At 43.7% G+C, this 17,957-nt stretch overlaps 1 protein-coding gene across 3 annotated transcripts in view; it reads left to right on the forward strand.

The window, feature by feature from the left end:
• Nucleotides 1-346: 346 nt before the first annotated feature.
• Nucleotides 347-17,957, forward strand: part of pbx1a (pre-B-cell leukemia homeobox 1a) — a 46,680-nt gene continuing 29,069 nt past the window's right edge. For 2 of the 3 annotated variants that reach the window (XM_085805271.1, XM_085805273.1), the window contains exons 1-2: nt 477-1,171; nt 1,987-2,060. In XM_085805271.1, the coding sequence (XP_085661397.1) occupies nt 987-1,171; nt 1,987-2,060 (259 nt within the window). In that variant the 5' untranslated portion in view covers nt 477-986. The other variant, XM_085805272.1, reaches the window with a different exon arrangement.

Here is a 17,957-nt window from a genome sequence, read left to right on the forward strand (position 1 = left end):
ATGTCTTAATACAAAGTCTGGTTTACATTCATGACAACTGTTGTGGTCCTGTGTGCAACATAAGGCTAGTAAAAAAAAAAAAAAAAAAAGCTTCCCTCAAAGTGCTGTGTGTTCCAATAAATTCATCTTGATTTATTTATCCCTTTGACTGATTGCATGAATGTAAATATTCAGCAGGAAAATATATTGTCTGGGTGACAGAGTATCTTTTCCAAGCGCCACCATGCTGTCCTGTAGGGTCAGAGCTCCACTGCCACTCACAATTATTTATTAGGCTACATATTCACTCTCTATCCATCACAGTATCGCCACCCGGCCCGGTCACATCTCTTTATGTTTATTACAGTGTCCCACCTTCCCGAGGAGGATGATTGACGTTTTCGGAGAGGACCGAGGTGGGACTTGCGCGCTCCTTCTTCTCCAATCGTGGCTCGAGGGGCGGAGGCTTTTCATCCATACTCTGATTATGAGTCAGTTACCAGACATAAGCGAAACAATAACAGTTGGTGGTTACTTTGTGTCCAAAACCTTCACTGGCAAGTTGAGTCTTAAGCGCGTTTTGGCGCATCAAGCTGTCGACTACATCGGAGGTTTTTATGAGAGGAGCACAACGCGCTCCACTTTTAATCAGATTAGGAGCCTTTAATGTTCAATCCTGTTTTTTTTTTTCCCTTCCCTACAGTAGCGGTGCAGGAGTGGCCAAAGCCAAAAGCAGCGATTCAGATCAGATTTCACCTAAACCAGCTGGGAGAGAGACCGAAGAGAGAGCAAGCAGAGAGAGGGTTTGTGTCAGTCTCCCTCCTCCCAAATCCAGAAAAGCTTACCAAGGAAAAAGGAGGAGTGTCGGGGCTGAGAGAGAGAGAGACGCAGAGGAATCCAGAGGAATTTCCGAGGATATTTTTCTCTTCCCTTTCCCCCCCCCTCCTACTCTTGATATTAAAATTTAAAAAAAGTTGGAGGCGAGGCAGCAGGGACCGTGGTCAAGGATGGACGACCAGCCGCGGTTGATGCACTCCCACGGGGTAGGCATGGCCGGACACCCCGGCCTGGCGCAGCATATGCAGGATGGCACGGCGGGTACGGACGGAGAGGGAAGAAAGCAGGACATCGGAGACATATTACAGCAAATAATGACCATCACAGACCAAAGCCTAGACGAAGCACAGGCCAGGTGAGAATACGCTAAAAGAAAATACTTGTATTATTAACCGAAGAGAGGAAATATTCAGCAATGTTGTTGGGGATGGAGAGGGGAGATAACACTGTGGTTTGTATCAAGACTGTCTCTAAATGAAGGCAATTACGCCCACTGAAGTGCCGTGACTGCGCGAAAGCGAATAATAATATTAAAAAAAACAACCTTAGAAACTTGTCACGATTCAGATTTGATTATTTCCAACAACTTTTGTGTTAATATTTTTTAATCAAACCCATTAATTATCGGTTGATTAATTGAGATTAAGATCATCTGTGTGGATGGTTTTTCTTTTAAACTCCGGAGCAGTTGGCAGCTCAGTTTCACTGAGACTCTTCTGCCTCCTTACAGAGGAGCTTACATTATAATCCTGGGCTACAAGAACATGTTGCAGATCATTTCCTTTAGTTTTAACCCACTGCACTGTTAATAATGACCCACTATATGATGCAAAGTAAATCTGAGGCTTGTTGTGCAGTTGTAGTGTGGCTGTGTGGATTTTAGTTTCATGTTATGTTGTAAGAAAAGTCTTGTTTTAAAGTCTCCCATTGAGTATGAATAAGGAGAAATAATTAAAGTTAAAGACTATTCCTATAAACCATCTTCTATGCATTGGCTCCTGAAAGGTTTATACAATATCCAGCTGTTTCTGACAGTAGAGACAAAAATCTGGGGATACTGAATGTTCATACTTGGTGATTTCAGATTGGACCAGTCTTATAAGTAGCTTGATCACTGTTGCCACTTGTTTGAATATTGATCTGGAAAGCGGTGTCCTGTCCTCTTTTTAGGAAACATGCACTGAATTGCCACAGAATGAAACCTGCTCTCTTCAATGTCTTGTGTGAAATAAAGGAGAAAACAGGTAAGTTATGTTTCACACTTTCCTTTGTGTGCTGGATTTGTTCTTTTCTTCTCTTACTTGCATTTATACTCACAGGACTGATGAGAGAATTCAAAATCTGCCCTTGGTAATTGGTGGATTTTTCTAAATTGTGAAAACAGGTCATGGCCATCTAGATATTCCTCTCGTGAGCCACTGTAAATTTTTAGTATTTCTTTTCTCTGTGATTTACAACACGTTAACAAACGTCACACAGCATGCATGTGAACCGCTCTGGCCCCAGAAGAGGTGCTGTCATTGGACAGGAGTGTTTTCATGTCGACATTTGGGCCTTTCTGGGGCTGCCCCCCCTCCCCTTCCCTCCCCCCCACCCTTTCTCTTGTCTCTTGTTTTCCTTGGCCGAGTTCGATGGTGTTTGCTAAGTGAGCTGTTTTACATGCAGAGGCAGGTCAGAGGGATTTTTCTGTTTATGTTTGCAACCAGGGTCAAAGTCATGAAAAGGAATGTGTGAATTATTAGTCGCTTAACAGCAGATTAAAAGAAGAGCAGCTCACATGATGAAAGCCTGTGAATATTCTCAGAGGGATGTGGCGGAGCGCTGCTTTTCAAGGGAGGAAATAAAACAAAATATCCAATATAACCTTATCTGTGAACACAACTTTGAAGCAGTCGCTGAGATTATTGAGAGAGCCTTGTCACTTTGTCTGCTGGTGTTGTTGCACTGCAGTCATGTAGACAGTTGAAAATAAACACAGGGCTCGTGTGAAGGCAATACCATTTCCTTTAATTTAACACAAACTCTTATCCACTGACATTTTATTCTTGTGAGTCAGAAATTGGCACAGGTTTCCCAGCCCCCCCCTAAACCCCCCTCCCAAAAAAAGCAGACGCTTTGGGATTTTCACCAGATTTATAAAGGTTAAAGAGTGCAGTCTGTGAGGAGGAAGCTATAGTAGGTATGGGGCCCTGTTTCTAAATTGCAAGCCTTGGAAAGTGAAAAGTGAGAGAGTAATGCCTGGCTCTTTGTAAACTGTCTGGCGTCTCCCTGGGTTCAACCAGAGTTCGTTTCCAAAAAGAAGAACAAAGTGACTTGGACCTTTTCCTGGCTTTTCCCCCTGCCTCTCTTCTCTTCCCACCGTTCTTGGCAACCAGGGCTTCACAGAGCTTCTGATGAGAGAGGCTCCCCTCAGCCTGCAAATTCTCTCCCCCTCTGTTTAGGACCAAGTTTGGAAATGAACATATTTCAACCTAGTTTATGTTTTCTCCTATTTCATTTATTGAATCAGTTATTTTTCCCTACAAGCGTAGCTGAAATAAAAATTAAAAAAAACATGCTCTGAACCACAAATCGGCAACAAATAAATACCAGGTCTGTTTTTGTGAAGACAGAAAAGCTTTTTAAAGTTAAGAATAACCCAAACAATTTGCGAGAGACTCACGACTTAATGGCTGCCTCACTGTGTCCTCCCTGTCTGCGTTTGAAGAGCTGAGCTGCGGTTCATCTTCGCCCATAGGAGGCTTGTGCAGACGAAACTGAAAATCCTTTCACTGCAGTGACAGAGAAAATGACTCAAACCTTCACCATGGCATTTACAGCCAAATGTGCTGAGTGCAGTGTATGCGAGCGGAGTACAGCCTGTAATTTGTCAGGTCTTTTTTATATTCTTTATAAAGAGTCAGCTTCTCCTTGCTTTTTTACATTGTTGCAGTCAGAGTGTCTTTGGGAAGAAGTGCAAGCAGGAGGGAGACGAGTACAGCTGTTCAGATTTGAAGCAGCCCCTTCTCTTCGACCTTTCGCTGAAGAGAGGAAACATTTCTTTAGATCGTATATCATTTGTTGCATGTTAGTTATTCACATGCAGGTTGCATGTTGCATGTTACCCCCACCCCTCACCCCTCACCCCTCACCCCTCCCCTCCATGGTATATCAGTGGTGTGTGAGTGTTGACAGCAGCAATATGGGACATTGCAGCAGTGAGGTGTCCATTGGCAAGCAGCTGACAAACAAGGCGGGAGCGCATGCCAATAGTGGATAGAGCACAAGTTAACTGATGACCCCACCCCACCCCACTCCCTGTATATTTGTGTCGGGGTCGGGCCCGTGTCACGGCGGGAGAGAGTATTTAGCAAGCTTAAACAAGCTCAGATTCGCACGCCGGCTTATGGAGGAACCAGGGACAGAGGCTTGTGTTACCACTCACAGACGTTCCTCTCGGTCGCCAGTGTTGTATTTCACGAAAACGTTTACCCTGTCTGCCGCCCCCCGCCCCCCCTCCCTCGCCACTTTTTTTTTTTTTTTTCCAAACTATCATCATTGTTTCTACAGTTCCTGCAGAGCACTTAAGAATTTGTTTTCCTGTGCTTGCTTCACATCCTGTGAAGAGAGTTGGACGGCGTCTTTGTTTGTGTGGAACCATTACGGCGAGGGAAGCTGGCACGTACAGGTTGACTAAGTAAGAGAAGCCAGACACCAAGTCAGTGTTTCTGGGTGTCAGATTTCAGGCCTACTCTCCTCTCTCTTCCTCTCTCTTCCTCTCTCTCTCTCTCTCTCTCCCTCTCGCTCTGTGTCTCTCTATCTGTGGGCCTGGGACTGTTTCGTCAGGCCACTCTGTGTCAACAGCCTCACATTACCCCCATGCAGGCTCGGGTTAGATGGAGAGCTCCTGCATGACTAATGTGATCAGACGGATAATGCATTACACCGCTTGAACTTATCAAAGCTGGAGACTTGCTGAATCAGTCGGTCCCGCTAACTGTGCTAACGCTCCCCTCCCTCCCCGAAGCCTTGTGCTGCTAATTAGACATGTACACATATTTTTACATAATAACAGTTGTGATCTGGTCACTCTCAAGGTCCTTGTCAGGCCTCGTGAATGAAAAGACATTTCTGTGGAGTGCTGCCTTGTTGGTATAGAGCTACAGCTTATTTTCATTATTGACTAGTCTAATGATTTCTTTTTTTTAGATTTAATGATAAATTGTCTACTCTAAGAAATGCAAAAAGCAAATGGACATCACTGTTATCAAAACAACTGTCCAAAACCCAAAGATCATCACTTTACTTCAATTTAAAATCATATGAAAGAGAAAAGCAGCTTAATGCTCACATGTGTCAAGCTCCAGTTTAAAACACTGACTAGATTTACTATCTTTCAAAAGCACTTTCTGATGAATCAAATTCTCCTTTGAGCTCTAATTAGTGCACTTGAGGTAAATGTAAAAGTGTCAAATAGCTATTTATGTTATTTTCTGTGCCATTAACATTAAACGTTGATGGAGGTACTAGTTGAGCTCCCATGAAGCGGTGGATAGACTGGTCACTATGGCTCCCAGTGCTGCTGTTTTTCAGTATTTAATTGACATGGCTGTCCATGATGAGTTCAGGGGTTAGTGTTGCCTCTCTTTGTTACCCTCCTCTCATCTCCAGTGACAGATGGAGGCATTAGTCTCCAATGTGGCGCTGTCCTGAAACTAATGGCTATGTCCTTGGTTTCCCCGCACTAGCCGGGAGACTGTATATCTGTCCCCAGCTTGGAAGTGCCGAAGCAGCAGTTTATCCCCCCATGTTTTAGTTTCCACGGAAATAAGGCTGAACAGGACCCTGTCTGTTCTCTCATAAATAACTTCAAATAAATAACTTCAAAACGAGTGCGAAGTTTTTCCTGAGAAAATGTTGCTGGCCTTTGATTTGTGAGTTTATAGGAAACTCTTCCTGCACTTACCAGAAATGTTCATCTAAGTGAATAAGAATAAACATGTAATATATTTTTATAAGTAGTCGGAGCGGGTATGTGCTGATTGTGAGTTTATCTTTGCTTTTAAAGTGAGTTATATCTAACATAAATGGACTGGGTTCTCTTTTTATCCACTGACATTTCCTCTTTATTCATATTTATATTTCCTGCACTATCAGCGCACTTCAGAAGCAACAGCAAGTATTTTTGCTGTTCCCTGTCCTCTGATATAAACTCACTTGCAATTAGGACAGCTAATATATTATGCAAATGTTGACTGGCTTAATTGAGACATGTTAATCATGTTTTAAGAGGCTAATTACAGCCCTGTATATCTGAGGTGGGAGTAGTAATTAGCCGTGATAACGGATCTGGCTGTAGAATGGTCATATTCTGCGTGTCGACGTATGGCGAGGGAGTGTGTGTGTGCGTGCACGAGCGTGCGTACGAGTGTGTGCGCATGTGTTTGAGAGGCACAGGCAGGTCGCTAGGTGTAGCCTTGTGTTTGTTTTTGCTTGCTTTTTGGCAGGGAGAGCAGCTATTTTCTGCCTTTAAACTTTGTATTTCACTTCCTGTTGCCCTTCTTTTGCATACGACGAGTGTGCATCTATGTTTGTTTACTTCTTCAGACAACAGTTTTTCCCTGCGCATACATTTTTCACAAGTCACCTTCATGAAAACTGCAAGGAAGACAGAGAATTGGAGATCTATCAGTTAACCTATTCAAATAAAACATGAAGGCATTGCATCTCTATCTATAGTTTCTTCCCTGCACTTCTCAATTTAGTTATCTGATGGAGCAGCACTGGTCATTCTGCACGCTGGGCTTTTATACAAGGCTGTGTTCTTAGTTTTCTGACAGAGATCATATTCTGATCCATTACGCTAAGAATGCCTTCCCACTTATCGAATATAAAATTGCTTTAGAGAGGAAATTTGCTCTATGGCAGAGTGGAGTTTCTTTTTTATCAGATGTTTGTCTCTGGAGCAGCTTTTACTGTCTACAAAACAGCTCCGGTGACATTATTGCAGTTGCAATTGCCTCAGCCATTGTTTTTCTTATTGGTGCTGTTTGGATTTGATTGGATTTTCCACAGTCTTATGGAATTGCTTCACGCAGCAGGACTGGTGGATGCGTATATCCTCATATTGTTGGAGTTGAAACACCTGCAGATCTTATTACTGATATGTTCATGGGGCTCCTACTGTGTACTCCAACTACTGCTGAATATTACGACTGTTTAGTTTATCGTTTTTCACGAGGAGTTAAAATCTGTGTGGTTACATCCACGCATCGCCACCCCCCCCCCCCCTCCCTCCTCTGTTTGACCACGGAGACATGTCCTTTCTTATATCAAAAATATTACTTGTACATTCAGACTTTCTTTGGCACTTTGATGGTCGTGGTTGCCCCGGTGGTTGATAACCTTTAATTCGAGGTGCAGGATCTCATTTCTCTGGCACCCTGCCACTACGATGTAAGTGGCATGTTGGCACTGTGCTGGATTTGTACAAAGGACCCCCCCACACACACACACACACACACACACACCCTCCACCCGCCCCCACCTCCACTAGACTTCGATGAACAGTCAAACATAAAATGGCAAGCGCTCTTCCCTGGCTGACTTAGTAAAAATGACATAAATTAATACATGCTGCTTAAACAGGACCAAGATTAATGGTTGCCTTTCGCAGCGGCTTAGATCCACTGTCAGTTGCTGCTCGCTGCCCAGATGGAATCAACACCAATCAATGAGGCTGCCCGACTCTCCCTGGATATCTGCTTAGGATGTTGAGTGGGACACACACACACGCACGCACACACACACAAACATCTGAATATATACTGTACATGCAGGCACATTTAGACACATAGCTGTGGGGGGGAAAAAAATAGATGAATTGCAGCCTCATTGACACAATATTTTTGCTCCTCTCTCCCTCTCCCCTGCTCCTCTCGTCCTCTCCATATAAACTCAAAGGCATATCCTGTATTACTTCCCATACAGTGGGATGTTCAATCAGGTGCCACAAAGTCAGATGGGGAAGAGCAGCGAGGCTGATGGCTCAGTAGTGATTGGATGTTTCAATTACTGATAGTAATGCCATGGTGTAGTGAGTCATGCAGTGCAGATAGCACCATTTATTTTAATCAGGACAGGGGAGAGATGGGTGTGGATGTGTCTCCCTCGTTTCAGAGTAGTTTCACATTTAGATGCAGGGGAGTGTGTGCACTCTCTCTCTCTCTTTTACTCTATCTCTGTCTTTTTTTTTTTTTTTCGCACACAAACACAGACACACACACACTCATATACACACATGATCAGGTGGATTTAGAGTGGAGGAGAGGTTGCCGTGGGTAACGCATAGCGACAAGGTACTCTCTCGGTGAGCTATTCTAATTTATGTTAATAAACCTTGCCGTTGCCGTGAGAGACAAAGAGGCCACAGATGAGCCTTGGTAACCTCAGCACCTTCACTGGAAGGAAAAGGCGCAGACAAAGAACAATGCAGACACACACACACACACACACACACACACACATACACACACACACACACACACATAGACAGACACGCACACCCTCAGAGAGAAAAAGAAGAGATATTGAACTGCAGAGAAAGACACAAATACTGTCGCGGAGAGCGATGATAAATTTAGCCACACAAAGAGTTGTTTTTGTGGCTGCAAAATCAAACAGCCTCATGCTGGCAATCTTCAGTGTGGTGTGTGGTGTCTACTATTTCTGTGTGTGTGACAAGAGTGTGTGTTAGAGGGGCAGGAATAGGCAGGCAGGCAGGCAGGCAGGCAGTCTCTTGGGATTGTTGCTGCTAATTCTGTGGGACCTACAGAGACACGGGGTGCTGTAGTTTTGGATCACTTCCCGGGGCAGATGTGACACCACAGGTAGCATTTAGCACAGTGGGAAGAGAGCACGAGTGTTAGCAGAGGTCAGCACTTGGCCTGGCTGCCTGGCAGTGGAAAGACCATCTCAGAGAGACTGATAAGGGCACTTAAAATCTGCTTCTGAAGTAGTGTGGGCTGTTAGGCAAAAAGCTACAACACCCTCAGGATGTATGAATCAACAAAATATCCACGATATACAGCACGACACTTCTCATAGGTTTTATCTGCAGTGCTCCATTAAAGTGGTGGAAGACTTACAATTAAGCCAGATCTGCCATCAGGGTGATTTTGCTTGTTTCCCATGCAAATCTAATTGTTTTTTTTTCTTTTCTTTTTAATCTCATTTTACTCAATTTTGCATCAGAAACAATAGATTTTCCACCAGCCTGTTAACTTTACATGTTATTAGATAATAAGTTATTATGGGAGGTATACATACCCTATATTAAATGTGTAATGATCAGACTGTTACATTTCTAGTGCCGTATGCAGCCAAACTTTAAAATGCATAGCCTACTCTTAGTTCTTCTGACGTCAAACAAGGTAAAATATGTAAACAGTTTTTTTTCTCCAGTAGCAGCAATGAGGATTGATAATGCAGCGATGCCTCCTTGCTGGCTCCCTGTACTGTAGATATCTGTATCCCAACCCAAAGAGTGAAAGCTGTGGGTTTCCTCAGTGCCTTCTGTCTGCCAGCTTGCCTTTGGCGGTGTTAGTTCTGGACAGTTAACTCCTACTGAAATTATGTTAATTGCTGTCATTTTCTTTTTTCTACTTGAGCATAATCAGCAAATTATATACTTCTGTTCATTTATTACCAAGCCACTTCTAACGGAGCTTTTACCCTTCAAAGACCAAAAAGTTAGGAGGTAGTTTGCTCTTATGATTTGTGTATACACGAGGGTTTATTTGTGGTATCAGCAATTTGTCGTTTTGGGTTAAGTCTGTCATTCTACTTGATGTGCAACGCCATAAAAAGTTTCTGAAGTGGTAAACACATAAATTTGACATAAAAGTACCACAGTGTATTGGCACATTGACTGTCCATTAAAATGTATCAATAACAAAGGGTTGAACACAATGAAGACCTGAAACATGTTTTATGAAAATATAGAAAACCTTAATCTGTTGTTATTGATTCCATGTGAGGTCGATGGTAGTTTTTTTTAATTTTTTTGTGTGGTATCACTTTTTTATTTATTTATTTATATAAATGATATAGTGCTTATAATGTTATTATTGTCACTTTCACTTCATGCTCTCTTGTAAAGCGACAGTTTTTTTTATGCAATCGGCCCATTTGTCACCTGTATGTACATACATAATAGACAGTAACATACCAATAAAATCAAAATAAATAAATGAGTTGTATGATATGAAAATAGCCCAGTTTAATGGTGAATTTTGCTTAAGGGCTTGTCAAGGGATCTTAGAATTTGCATTTGTGTAATTGACCAAACACACACACAGGTATGCATGCAATCACAGTGTACACACACACACACACAAACACTGTATGAACACAGCGTGCATTAGCTACACTGTGCGACCTTCTGAACTGTTGTAAATACAACAACAACAACAACAACAACTGACATCTTCAGAACTGCTGTGCTTTTACTGTTTCACCACAGGAAGTGTAGTGCGTTGATTTACACGACTAAAGACCAGAGTGCTCCTTCTACATTGAAGCTGCTTCACACGACCTGATAACATGTAATTGGACAAATGTAGCCGGCTCTCAGTCAAACGGCGCCGTCACAGAGCAGGGTGTGTGTGTGGGTGTCAGGGCCACGTTTAAGTTCACGTTGAGCCTGGCTGCTGTCGGGTCTTCGCTCGTGCTTTCACGAAACCTGAATGGACGACCCTGCATGTGACTCCACGCACACACGCCTCTCTCACGCCTCGAGGCGAGTGGCTCTTCTTCTTCTTCTTCTATTATATTTTATTTGGCTTGCTGGCACCCACCTTGTAGCCTGTTTTATTGGACATGTCCTTCAGCACCGTGTTTAGCAGTCTCCTCCCCTAAACACATAAAATTCCTTTATGTTCCTATTACTTGAGTTTATGAAGAGCGTCTTCACCCCCCTCCCTGCCAATAAGATCATATTGATAGATTGATATTGGGAGAGCTGTAGTGTGATAAAGGCGTGGGGGTTAAGAGCTTCTTGGATAGTTTAACCTTGATAAAACAGTTGTTTCAGTGAGGCTGATTTTGCCCCATCCGTCTTCATCTGTCAGGGCCCCGCTGAAGTATGCAAATGAAGGCAGTAGAGGGAAGCGCCGTGTGCGGTTAAATGGGGCGTTGCGAATGTGCGGTGTACCGCGCCGACGGGGTGATACTACTTACTGTCCAAATTTAGTGTGTCTCTTCTGAAACCCCCCACCCCACCCCACCACCGCCGCCGCCGCCACCACCACTCTCCCATCACCGGCAGCACCCATCCACCACCTCCCCCCCTCCTCCACCCCCACCCCTTTCCTTTTTGTCAGCATTTCAAGAATATATACAGCAGCCCTGAGAGGAACTGTGGCCTCTCGTAAAATGATTACAGCCGTGGCAGCAGCAAAGCGGTTTACGCTTGTATGTTTTATATTATTATAGATTTTAATGTTTTTTGAGCTGGAATGCAGTGCCTCCAGAACAGTGTGTTATCCCTTTATTTGTGTCTTTGTGCGCGCCCGTATCTGTATTTACATGTTGCGGCGGGTTTTATTGCATTCTCCAGCCATACATTTTAGAATATGCCTGTTTATTGCGCTAATTAGTAAGTCTGGAGGTGTAAGGGTAATAATCTTTATGATAATAACTGTTTATGCTTTAACACTGCTCTCCATTCACAGTTTACGTTGCTTGGGCAGCTTCATTTGCCTGATTAGTTTTGTACCTACTCAGCAGCATTAGGGATATTTTTTTTCTCGTGTGTGTGTCTGTGTGTGTGTGTGTGTGTTTGATTCTCTCATTTATCTCATGTGCCGGCATATTGATTGATTCCCCCGCTCACTCATTATTTTGTTCTGTTCTTCACAACTCATTTTCAGAGAGGGGGCCAGCACTGAGGCCAGAAACAGATACCATGTCTCCTCTCTGCTGTCTGACTAGCCACCACACACATAAAGCTGTCAATCAGGAGCTTTCCTGCCTGCCCTTTGTTATGGAACGCCAGCTCTGTGGGTGGGTCCTCTGGGTGATAGATGGCTCGGAGAGCCTATCGGACTGCAAGAAGCATCCATCTCTGTCTGGAGCCTGTTAAACAAGCTTGGGAAAGCAGCCATGTAGTCCTAACCACCACTGGCCTCCACTAAAAAAACCCATTAACATTAATGAAGGATAGCTTTAAAAGTTCTTCAGTAATAGGCTTGAATTGGATTTATGAGTCAGATAGTTTGCCAGAGAGTACGTCATGAAAAGTGTCACTGGTAGATAAATGGAAATGAGCATTTGAAAGGTCTTGGGACACTGTTTCAGCAAGGATTTCAGCTCAGCTTGGAAACATTTCTTTCTCTTACCCCTCAATCATTTCTTCCTTCCAGCTCTAAAATCAAGCAGCAGCTTCAGAGTGGCTGTGAAGGAAAGCAAGGTGTTTGATGTTTTAAGTGACTGCAAAGATAAAGCTGCTCATCTTACATACAGTGCTGCAGCTTCAAGAGAAAAAAAATAAGTTCTTAATACTTTTTTTTTTAAAGACCTTTCATCCAAGGTGGCACTGACCATTTCAATATCGTGCAACTACCACTTTACCTGTCTGCAAGGTCCCTATGGATGGCTGATGTGAAACTGCCATTAGCCAGCCAATTCCTCAGCCACAGATTACTGTGCCAGTACGTGGTAATCACAATGTTGAAAAAGGTCTGATTGCACTCCATCCAACCTACAAAGTGTGGCATAAATGGGTTTTTCGAAGGGTCTGCAGTTGGTTGTTGGTGTGTCATCATAGTGCATTAAGACTGTCAGAGGCAAAATGGCAGTTTTTGAAACCTCTTTCGTTTTGTGTGAATGTTAAAAGGATGCAGAAATACACTCGGGCCGAGCGAGAAAAAACAAGGCCACGGAGAGATTGTTCGGTCAAAGCACCTCGTGATGCCATTCGCTCTCTTTTTTGTGTGCTTCCACTAGATGTATATTTATTTTAAATATTTCGAATTTCACGGATCTCCCCTCTGTCTTGGTTTCTCCCTCTGCCTTTTCTCTCCTCTCCTCCCGTCTCTTAGCTACTCTGCTAACCTCTGATGTCATTAGCGTTGGAGGGAGGTTGAGGGGAGAGAGGGGTTGCTATTCTTAATGAATTCCGCTGTGTCTTTGCACTCCCCCACCTAGTTAACCCTACCCCCCTCCAATGCTCAAGGTGTCAAATTAGAGCAGCTGGAAAAGGGGAGAACAAGGAGATGGGCAAGGTACATCTCACCCCACCTCATTTCCTCACTCTCCTTCAAATCACCTAATACAACATGATATTCATGAATAGTATCCATGTAACACCTATGCAAAAGTGGGTGGATGCACTTCACATGTTCACTTTAATGATTAAAGAGCAAGTGGTGGAGTTAATAACACGTTTCTGTGCACTGAAGATACAGTTAAAGGATGAATTCACCATCAGGTAACTGTTATATACAGCATCATCAGTCTGCAGAGCCTCTACTTAAATAAACGTAATACAACCATCGTAAAAAAAAACCACTTTATTACAAATAACAATCTGTCACTCTAAATTTTTAAAGTGCATAAGTATAAGCAAAATGCATTTAAATAAACACAAGTATATCTAACAGAATAGCCCATGTCAGCAATATACTAGAATATATTGTATTACTAGATGTATTAAATTCATTTGTTAATTCTGTATATTTTATATACTGTTGATTAGTGTAATCTACTGTAGTGGATCAAAGGCTTTTTTATAATGTAGCAGTGCACATGTTACATTCTTTGGTGAGTCGTGAGCATTTTCAGGACTTATTGCCTTGTACAAACATCTCAAATAAGAAAAAGAGCAAAAGAAAAAAATGTATATATGAAACGGAAGAATGAGTGTCTTTCTTCTTTCCTGTCACGTCAATCGTCTTGTGACCCCTCAGGCTTATTCAGTGACCCACTGCAGAGGCGCCAGTGCTTATGTAGGAAACCACTAGTCTATAAAATTAAATTATACATACTGTATATCTGTTAAATAACTGGAGCAAACCCATTTCACCTCAAAGATTCAGTGCATTAGATATATTGAAGTGATTAGAGTAAAATACTCACATGTCACAGAAATAGCTTGGAAATACCCGAAGTAGTACCCAGATATAAACGTAATATAATTTTACATCCCCTCCTCAAAGGTGCAGCCAATCGTTGTTCAAACCACGAAAACTTTATTTTTGAGGTCCCAAACTTTCCAAAGATACCAAACGTGCCAGACTTTTTTTTTTTTTTTTTGGGGGGGGGGGGGGCATGTATAAAATGTGGCAGAGGAAAATCGAATATTTCTCTCAATGTAAATAAAATATATACAGTATAAAGCTTTACTGAGGAGTCGGAACAAACGGGTAGAGAATATATGGGATGCTGTCAGTGTGAATTTAGATGATTCTTTTTCTAATATTAACAGTACGTCAGGGGAAATAAAAGGGTAAAAGTGACGTTAAGGGTTTAACCTGAGCTTTACCTTGCTTAACTTTGTTTCAGTTCGTGACTTCCCTCTGTCCACATGAGTCCTTTCGACAGACTCCAGAGAGGAGGGCATGAACTTGTTGCATTCCCTGCATGTATTCGGACTGAGTAATAGTGACAGTGACAGTGATAACACACCCGGCTCCTCCGTGGCTCTGCTGGAAACACCTCTACATGGGGTCATATCTCCCCCCACATTTTGGCCGGTGATACTCAGCAATAAGAAAAACACACAAGCGCAGCCGAATACGTGCAAGGATGCGAGCTGCGTCGCTGGTAGCAGTTTCTAACAATGTTTAAGTGTTTCAGGGTGGATTTCTCCTGTGAGCTTAGGAGAGTTGTTTTTGTCGACTTCACCCCGGCGTTAACGGTTGATAGTTCTGACTCAACAGAGAGCCGGCATCCCCCTGTGGCTGTGCTTACTCACTCCTGAGCCTAGCGTTTAGTTTTCCCTGGCAGACCCAGGCCACAGCTCATTAGAGTAAGAGAATGTGCCTGCCTTAATTAATGATATGTAAATATCCTTGAATTGGCCACATTTGCATATTAAGAGAGATTTGTGGAATCTGTGGAGTAATATATTTTAATTAGGGATTAATTAAAAATAATGGGAATTTCATTTTGCCTGGCAGGTTGTGTTTGTTGTGAAGCGTGTGTCGGGGCCCAATCTTTGAACGCCGAGGCAGCGACCAACATGTGAAGGAAGCTCTGCTCTTCCACCCGGTGTCTGTGCTGCATACAAACATGTGCCCTCTCCCTCACACACACACAGACACACACACAGACACACACACAGACACACACACAGACACACACTCTCTGGCATCACATTCCTTGAGATGCCAGAGCCATCCCAGGGGGTCTCCACAAAGCGGTGTAGCTTTGAAAAGCGGGTGAGGAGGAGGAGGAGGAGGAGGAGGAGGAGGAGGAGAAGGGAGGAGGAGGAGGGGGATCCAGCTTGAACACCCACAATATGTTTTTGGGGATGGTCCCAGTTTGGCTCAATTTCATCTCCTCTCATCTCTCTGTTTTTTTCCGTGTAGTCGGGGAATGGCTCTCAGACACGGAACACTAGTTATGTTGGCAATTATGTTAATAGAATGCCATTAGGCCATGATTGTGTATGAGCGAATCGGGAGAGAGGGCACGTTTTCAGAGACCCAAGTCAACGTCTGCTTTGATCCACTTCTAGGAGACTCTTTGCCAAAACATTCTCTAACATATTCTGCAGTTTTTTCCGCCCATAGATCTTCAGTACAGCAAACAGTTTGACCGTCATGTCAGGAGTTGTTTCATTTTCAGGCTGTTTGTACTGGGTAATAATGTACTCTGTGTGTTTTTCCCCTCTGACAGCTGTGAAAATAAATCTGAATAGAGACAAAGAAGCCATCTGTCATCAGCATCACTAATAGCACTGATAGCACGGCCACTATCACAGCATCTCCTAGGTGGAAATCATCTCCATTACCAAGCATCAAGGCCGCTTCCTGCTTCCTGATGCTTCCGTCGCCGTCACCGCCGCCGTAGCATCACACACACAAACACGCTCTTTTTTTTTTGGGGACGTTTCGGGTCAGTCTGAGAAAGGCGATTGTCGATGCGTTGGGTCATCTTTTGGTCATTTTCACCGAGGGGGGGGGGGGGGGGGGGCAAGTGCAGTAAATGTCTGTTTTTCTTCAGGCCAGGCTCAAAGCGGAGAGAGGCTCCTTTGGCATTTGTGATGTGTCGTCAGCGCGCTGATGTTATTGATCCAGGACCTTCCGAATTCATTAGCAGATCCAGCCCAACAGTGCCGCATCTTTATTTATGTTGCTGCCCCCTCCCTGGCCTGCCTGCTCTCCCTCTCTTTCTCCCTCTCTCCCTCTCTTTCTCTCTCCCTGCTTCACTCCCTGTCTGCCTTCCTCTTTCATCCTCCATGCATTATTCTTTTATTATTCTTTTACAGCTGCCTTATCGCCCGCATTTTGGTGAGGATAAGACCTGTCATCTTTGGGTCTTGTCTGGGGAGATGATGGGAGACTTCAAGGGGGAGGTGGAAGCGGATGGGAGCGAGGGAGGGAGGGAGGGAGGGAGGAGGGTGGGTGTAAAGAATGCCTGCTGCCCCCCCTCCCCTCCCCTCCCCTCCTCTTTCCCCCCCATCTGAAATGGACCTCTCTTTCTTTTCTTTTTTTTTCTCCCTCCACCTTGCTCTCTCTCTCGCTCTCGCTGTCTCTCTTTGTAATGAGAATCTCTCTCTAATTGAGGGAGCCGCAGCGAGCTGGCCGAGGGCGGCAGGGTTAGATTGTGATACTGGCTACGTGACCGTTATGCTGATAGAGGTGGCAGATCAATAATTTAGGCCCTGACCTTAATGGTGGTGTTAAAACGCTCATTCCTCTGGAGTCTGGAGGCCTTAAAGGTGCAGAGTTGGATAAAGCCACGGAGCTGGCTGGATGTGGAGGTGGAGTGGGGGATGGTGGGAGAAGCAGATAAGAGAAGAGGTGGAGAAAGACACAGAGAGGGAGAGTGTATTTGCAGTCAGCCCCTGAGTCTGTGAAAGGAGGGATCATGAGTGATGTTTTTCCTGCTTCTACATTCAGACTCTCACATTGTCACCAACATTCATCCTCTTAGTATCTATATGAATGCCATAAGCTTTTTTTTTTTTTTTCCTTGCCTGTATTTGGTATCTGGTTGTAATCCGTTTTCATAAGAAATCCTCCACCCATTCTCACTGATGCACTGAATGCATCATCAGACACCAGAAGTGAACAAAGACTGCGGTAACGAGTGGGTTTAATCTGGTTCTGGGCTTGTCTTGTGCTCCTAGCTTAAGGCCATGCACATTGAGAATTCGGACAGCGATCGATTTGATTCTGAGGGACATTAACGTCACGGCCTCATGCGTCTCTCTGAATCTCTAAGACTGGACTCATTCCCTGCTGGCAGGATGCGACCATCTCAGCCCCCCCCCCCCCTGCTCCTCCCCACCCACCCGGCCACCCTTAGGGGATGATATATTAGATATAACCAATTCAATTTTATGCAGCCAGGACAGACGCCCTGGAGACATAAACACACACATTTTTAATACACTCTTCACCAGGAAGCCCAATGCGCCAGAGCCTGCGGCTGCCCTGGGTCTCCTCTCACACTCAATTATTAATGTAACGGCCGTATTGGCTTAATTAAATAATAAAGACAAGCTCCCTGCAAAGGAATGGTCCAAGGACAAGTCAGGAGGAGAGGTGGCTCCTTTAAATGTCTAAATTTGACATATATGAGGAAGCGAGCCTGTAAATATGCAATATTGCAATAACATTTGACGACCAAAATGTCGTATCAGTCATCAAATTTACATGGATGGTTAACGCACCATGTACTTGTAGCTTGTTTTGCCACTATTTTTATATTGTCTATTAAAAGAACGGCCATATTCCATCTAAATTGCTTCCTGACAGTGGTTAGTCTCATAATTTTTATTTTTTTTTCTAGTAAGCCCTTTTCTTAAAAAATAAATCATCTGAGGGAGAGGTGTAGACTTTTGGCTTCCAGTCTCAGATCTGCTCATAAATCAATTGTCTTGAGAGTTGGGTCAAACAGGGGCTTGTGATACCTCAACTACATAAAAAGAC

Source organism: Trachurus japonicus, chromosome 17 (assembly GCF_045865225.1).
Source record: "Trachurus japonicus isolate A0001 chromosome 17, Traja_1.0".
NCBI classification, from domain to species: domain Eukaryota; kingdom Metazoa; phylum Chordata; class Actinopteri; order Carangiformes; family Carangidae; genus Trachurus; species Trachurus japonicus.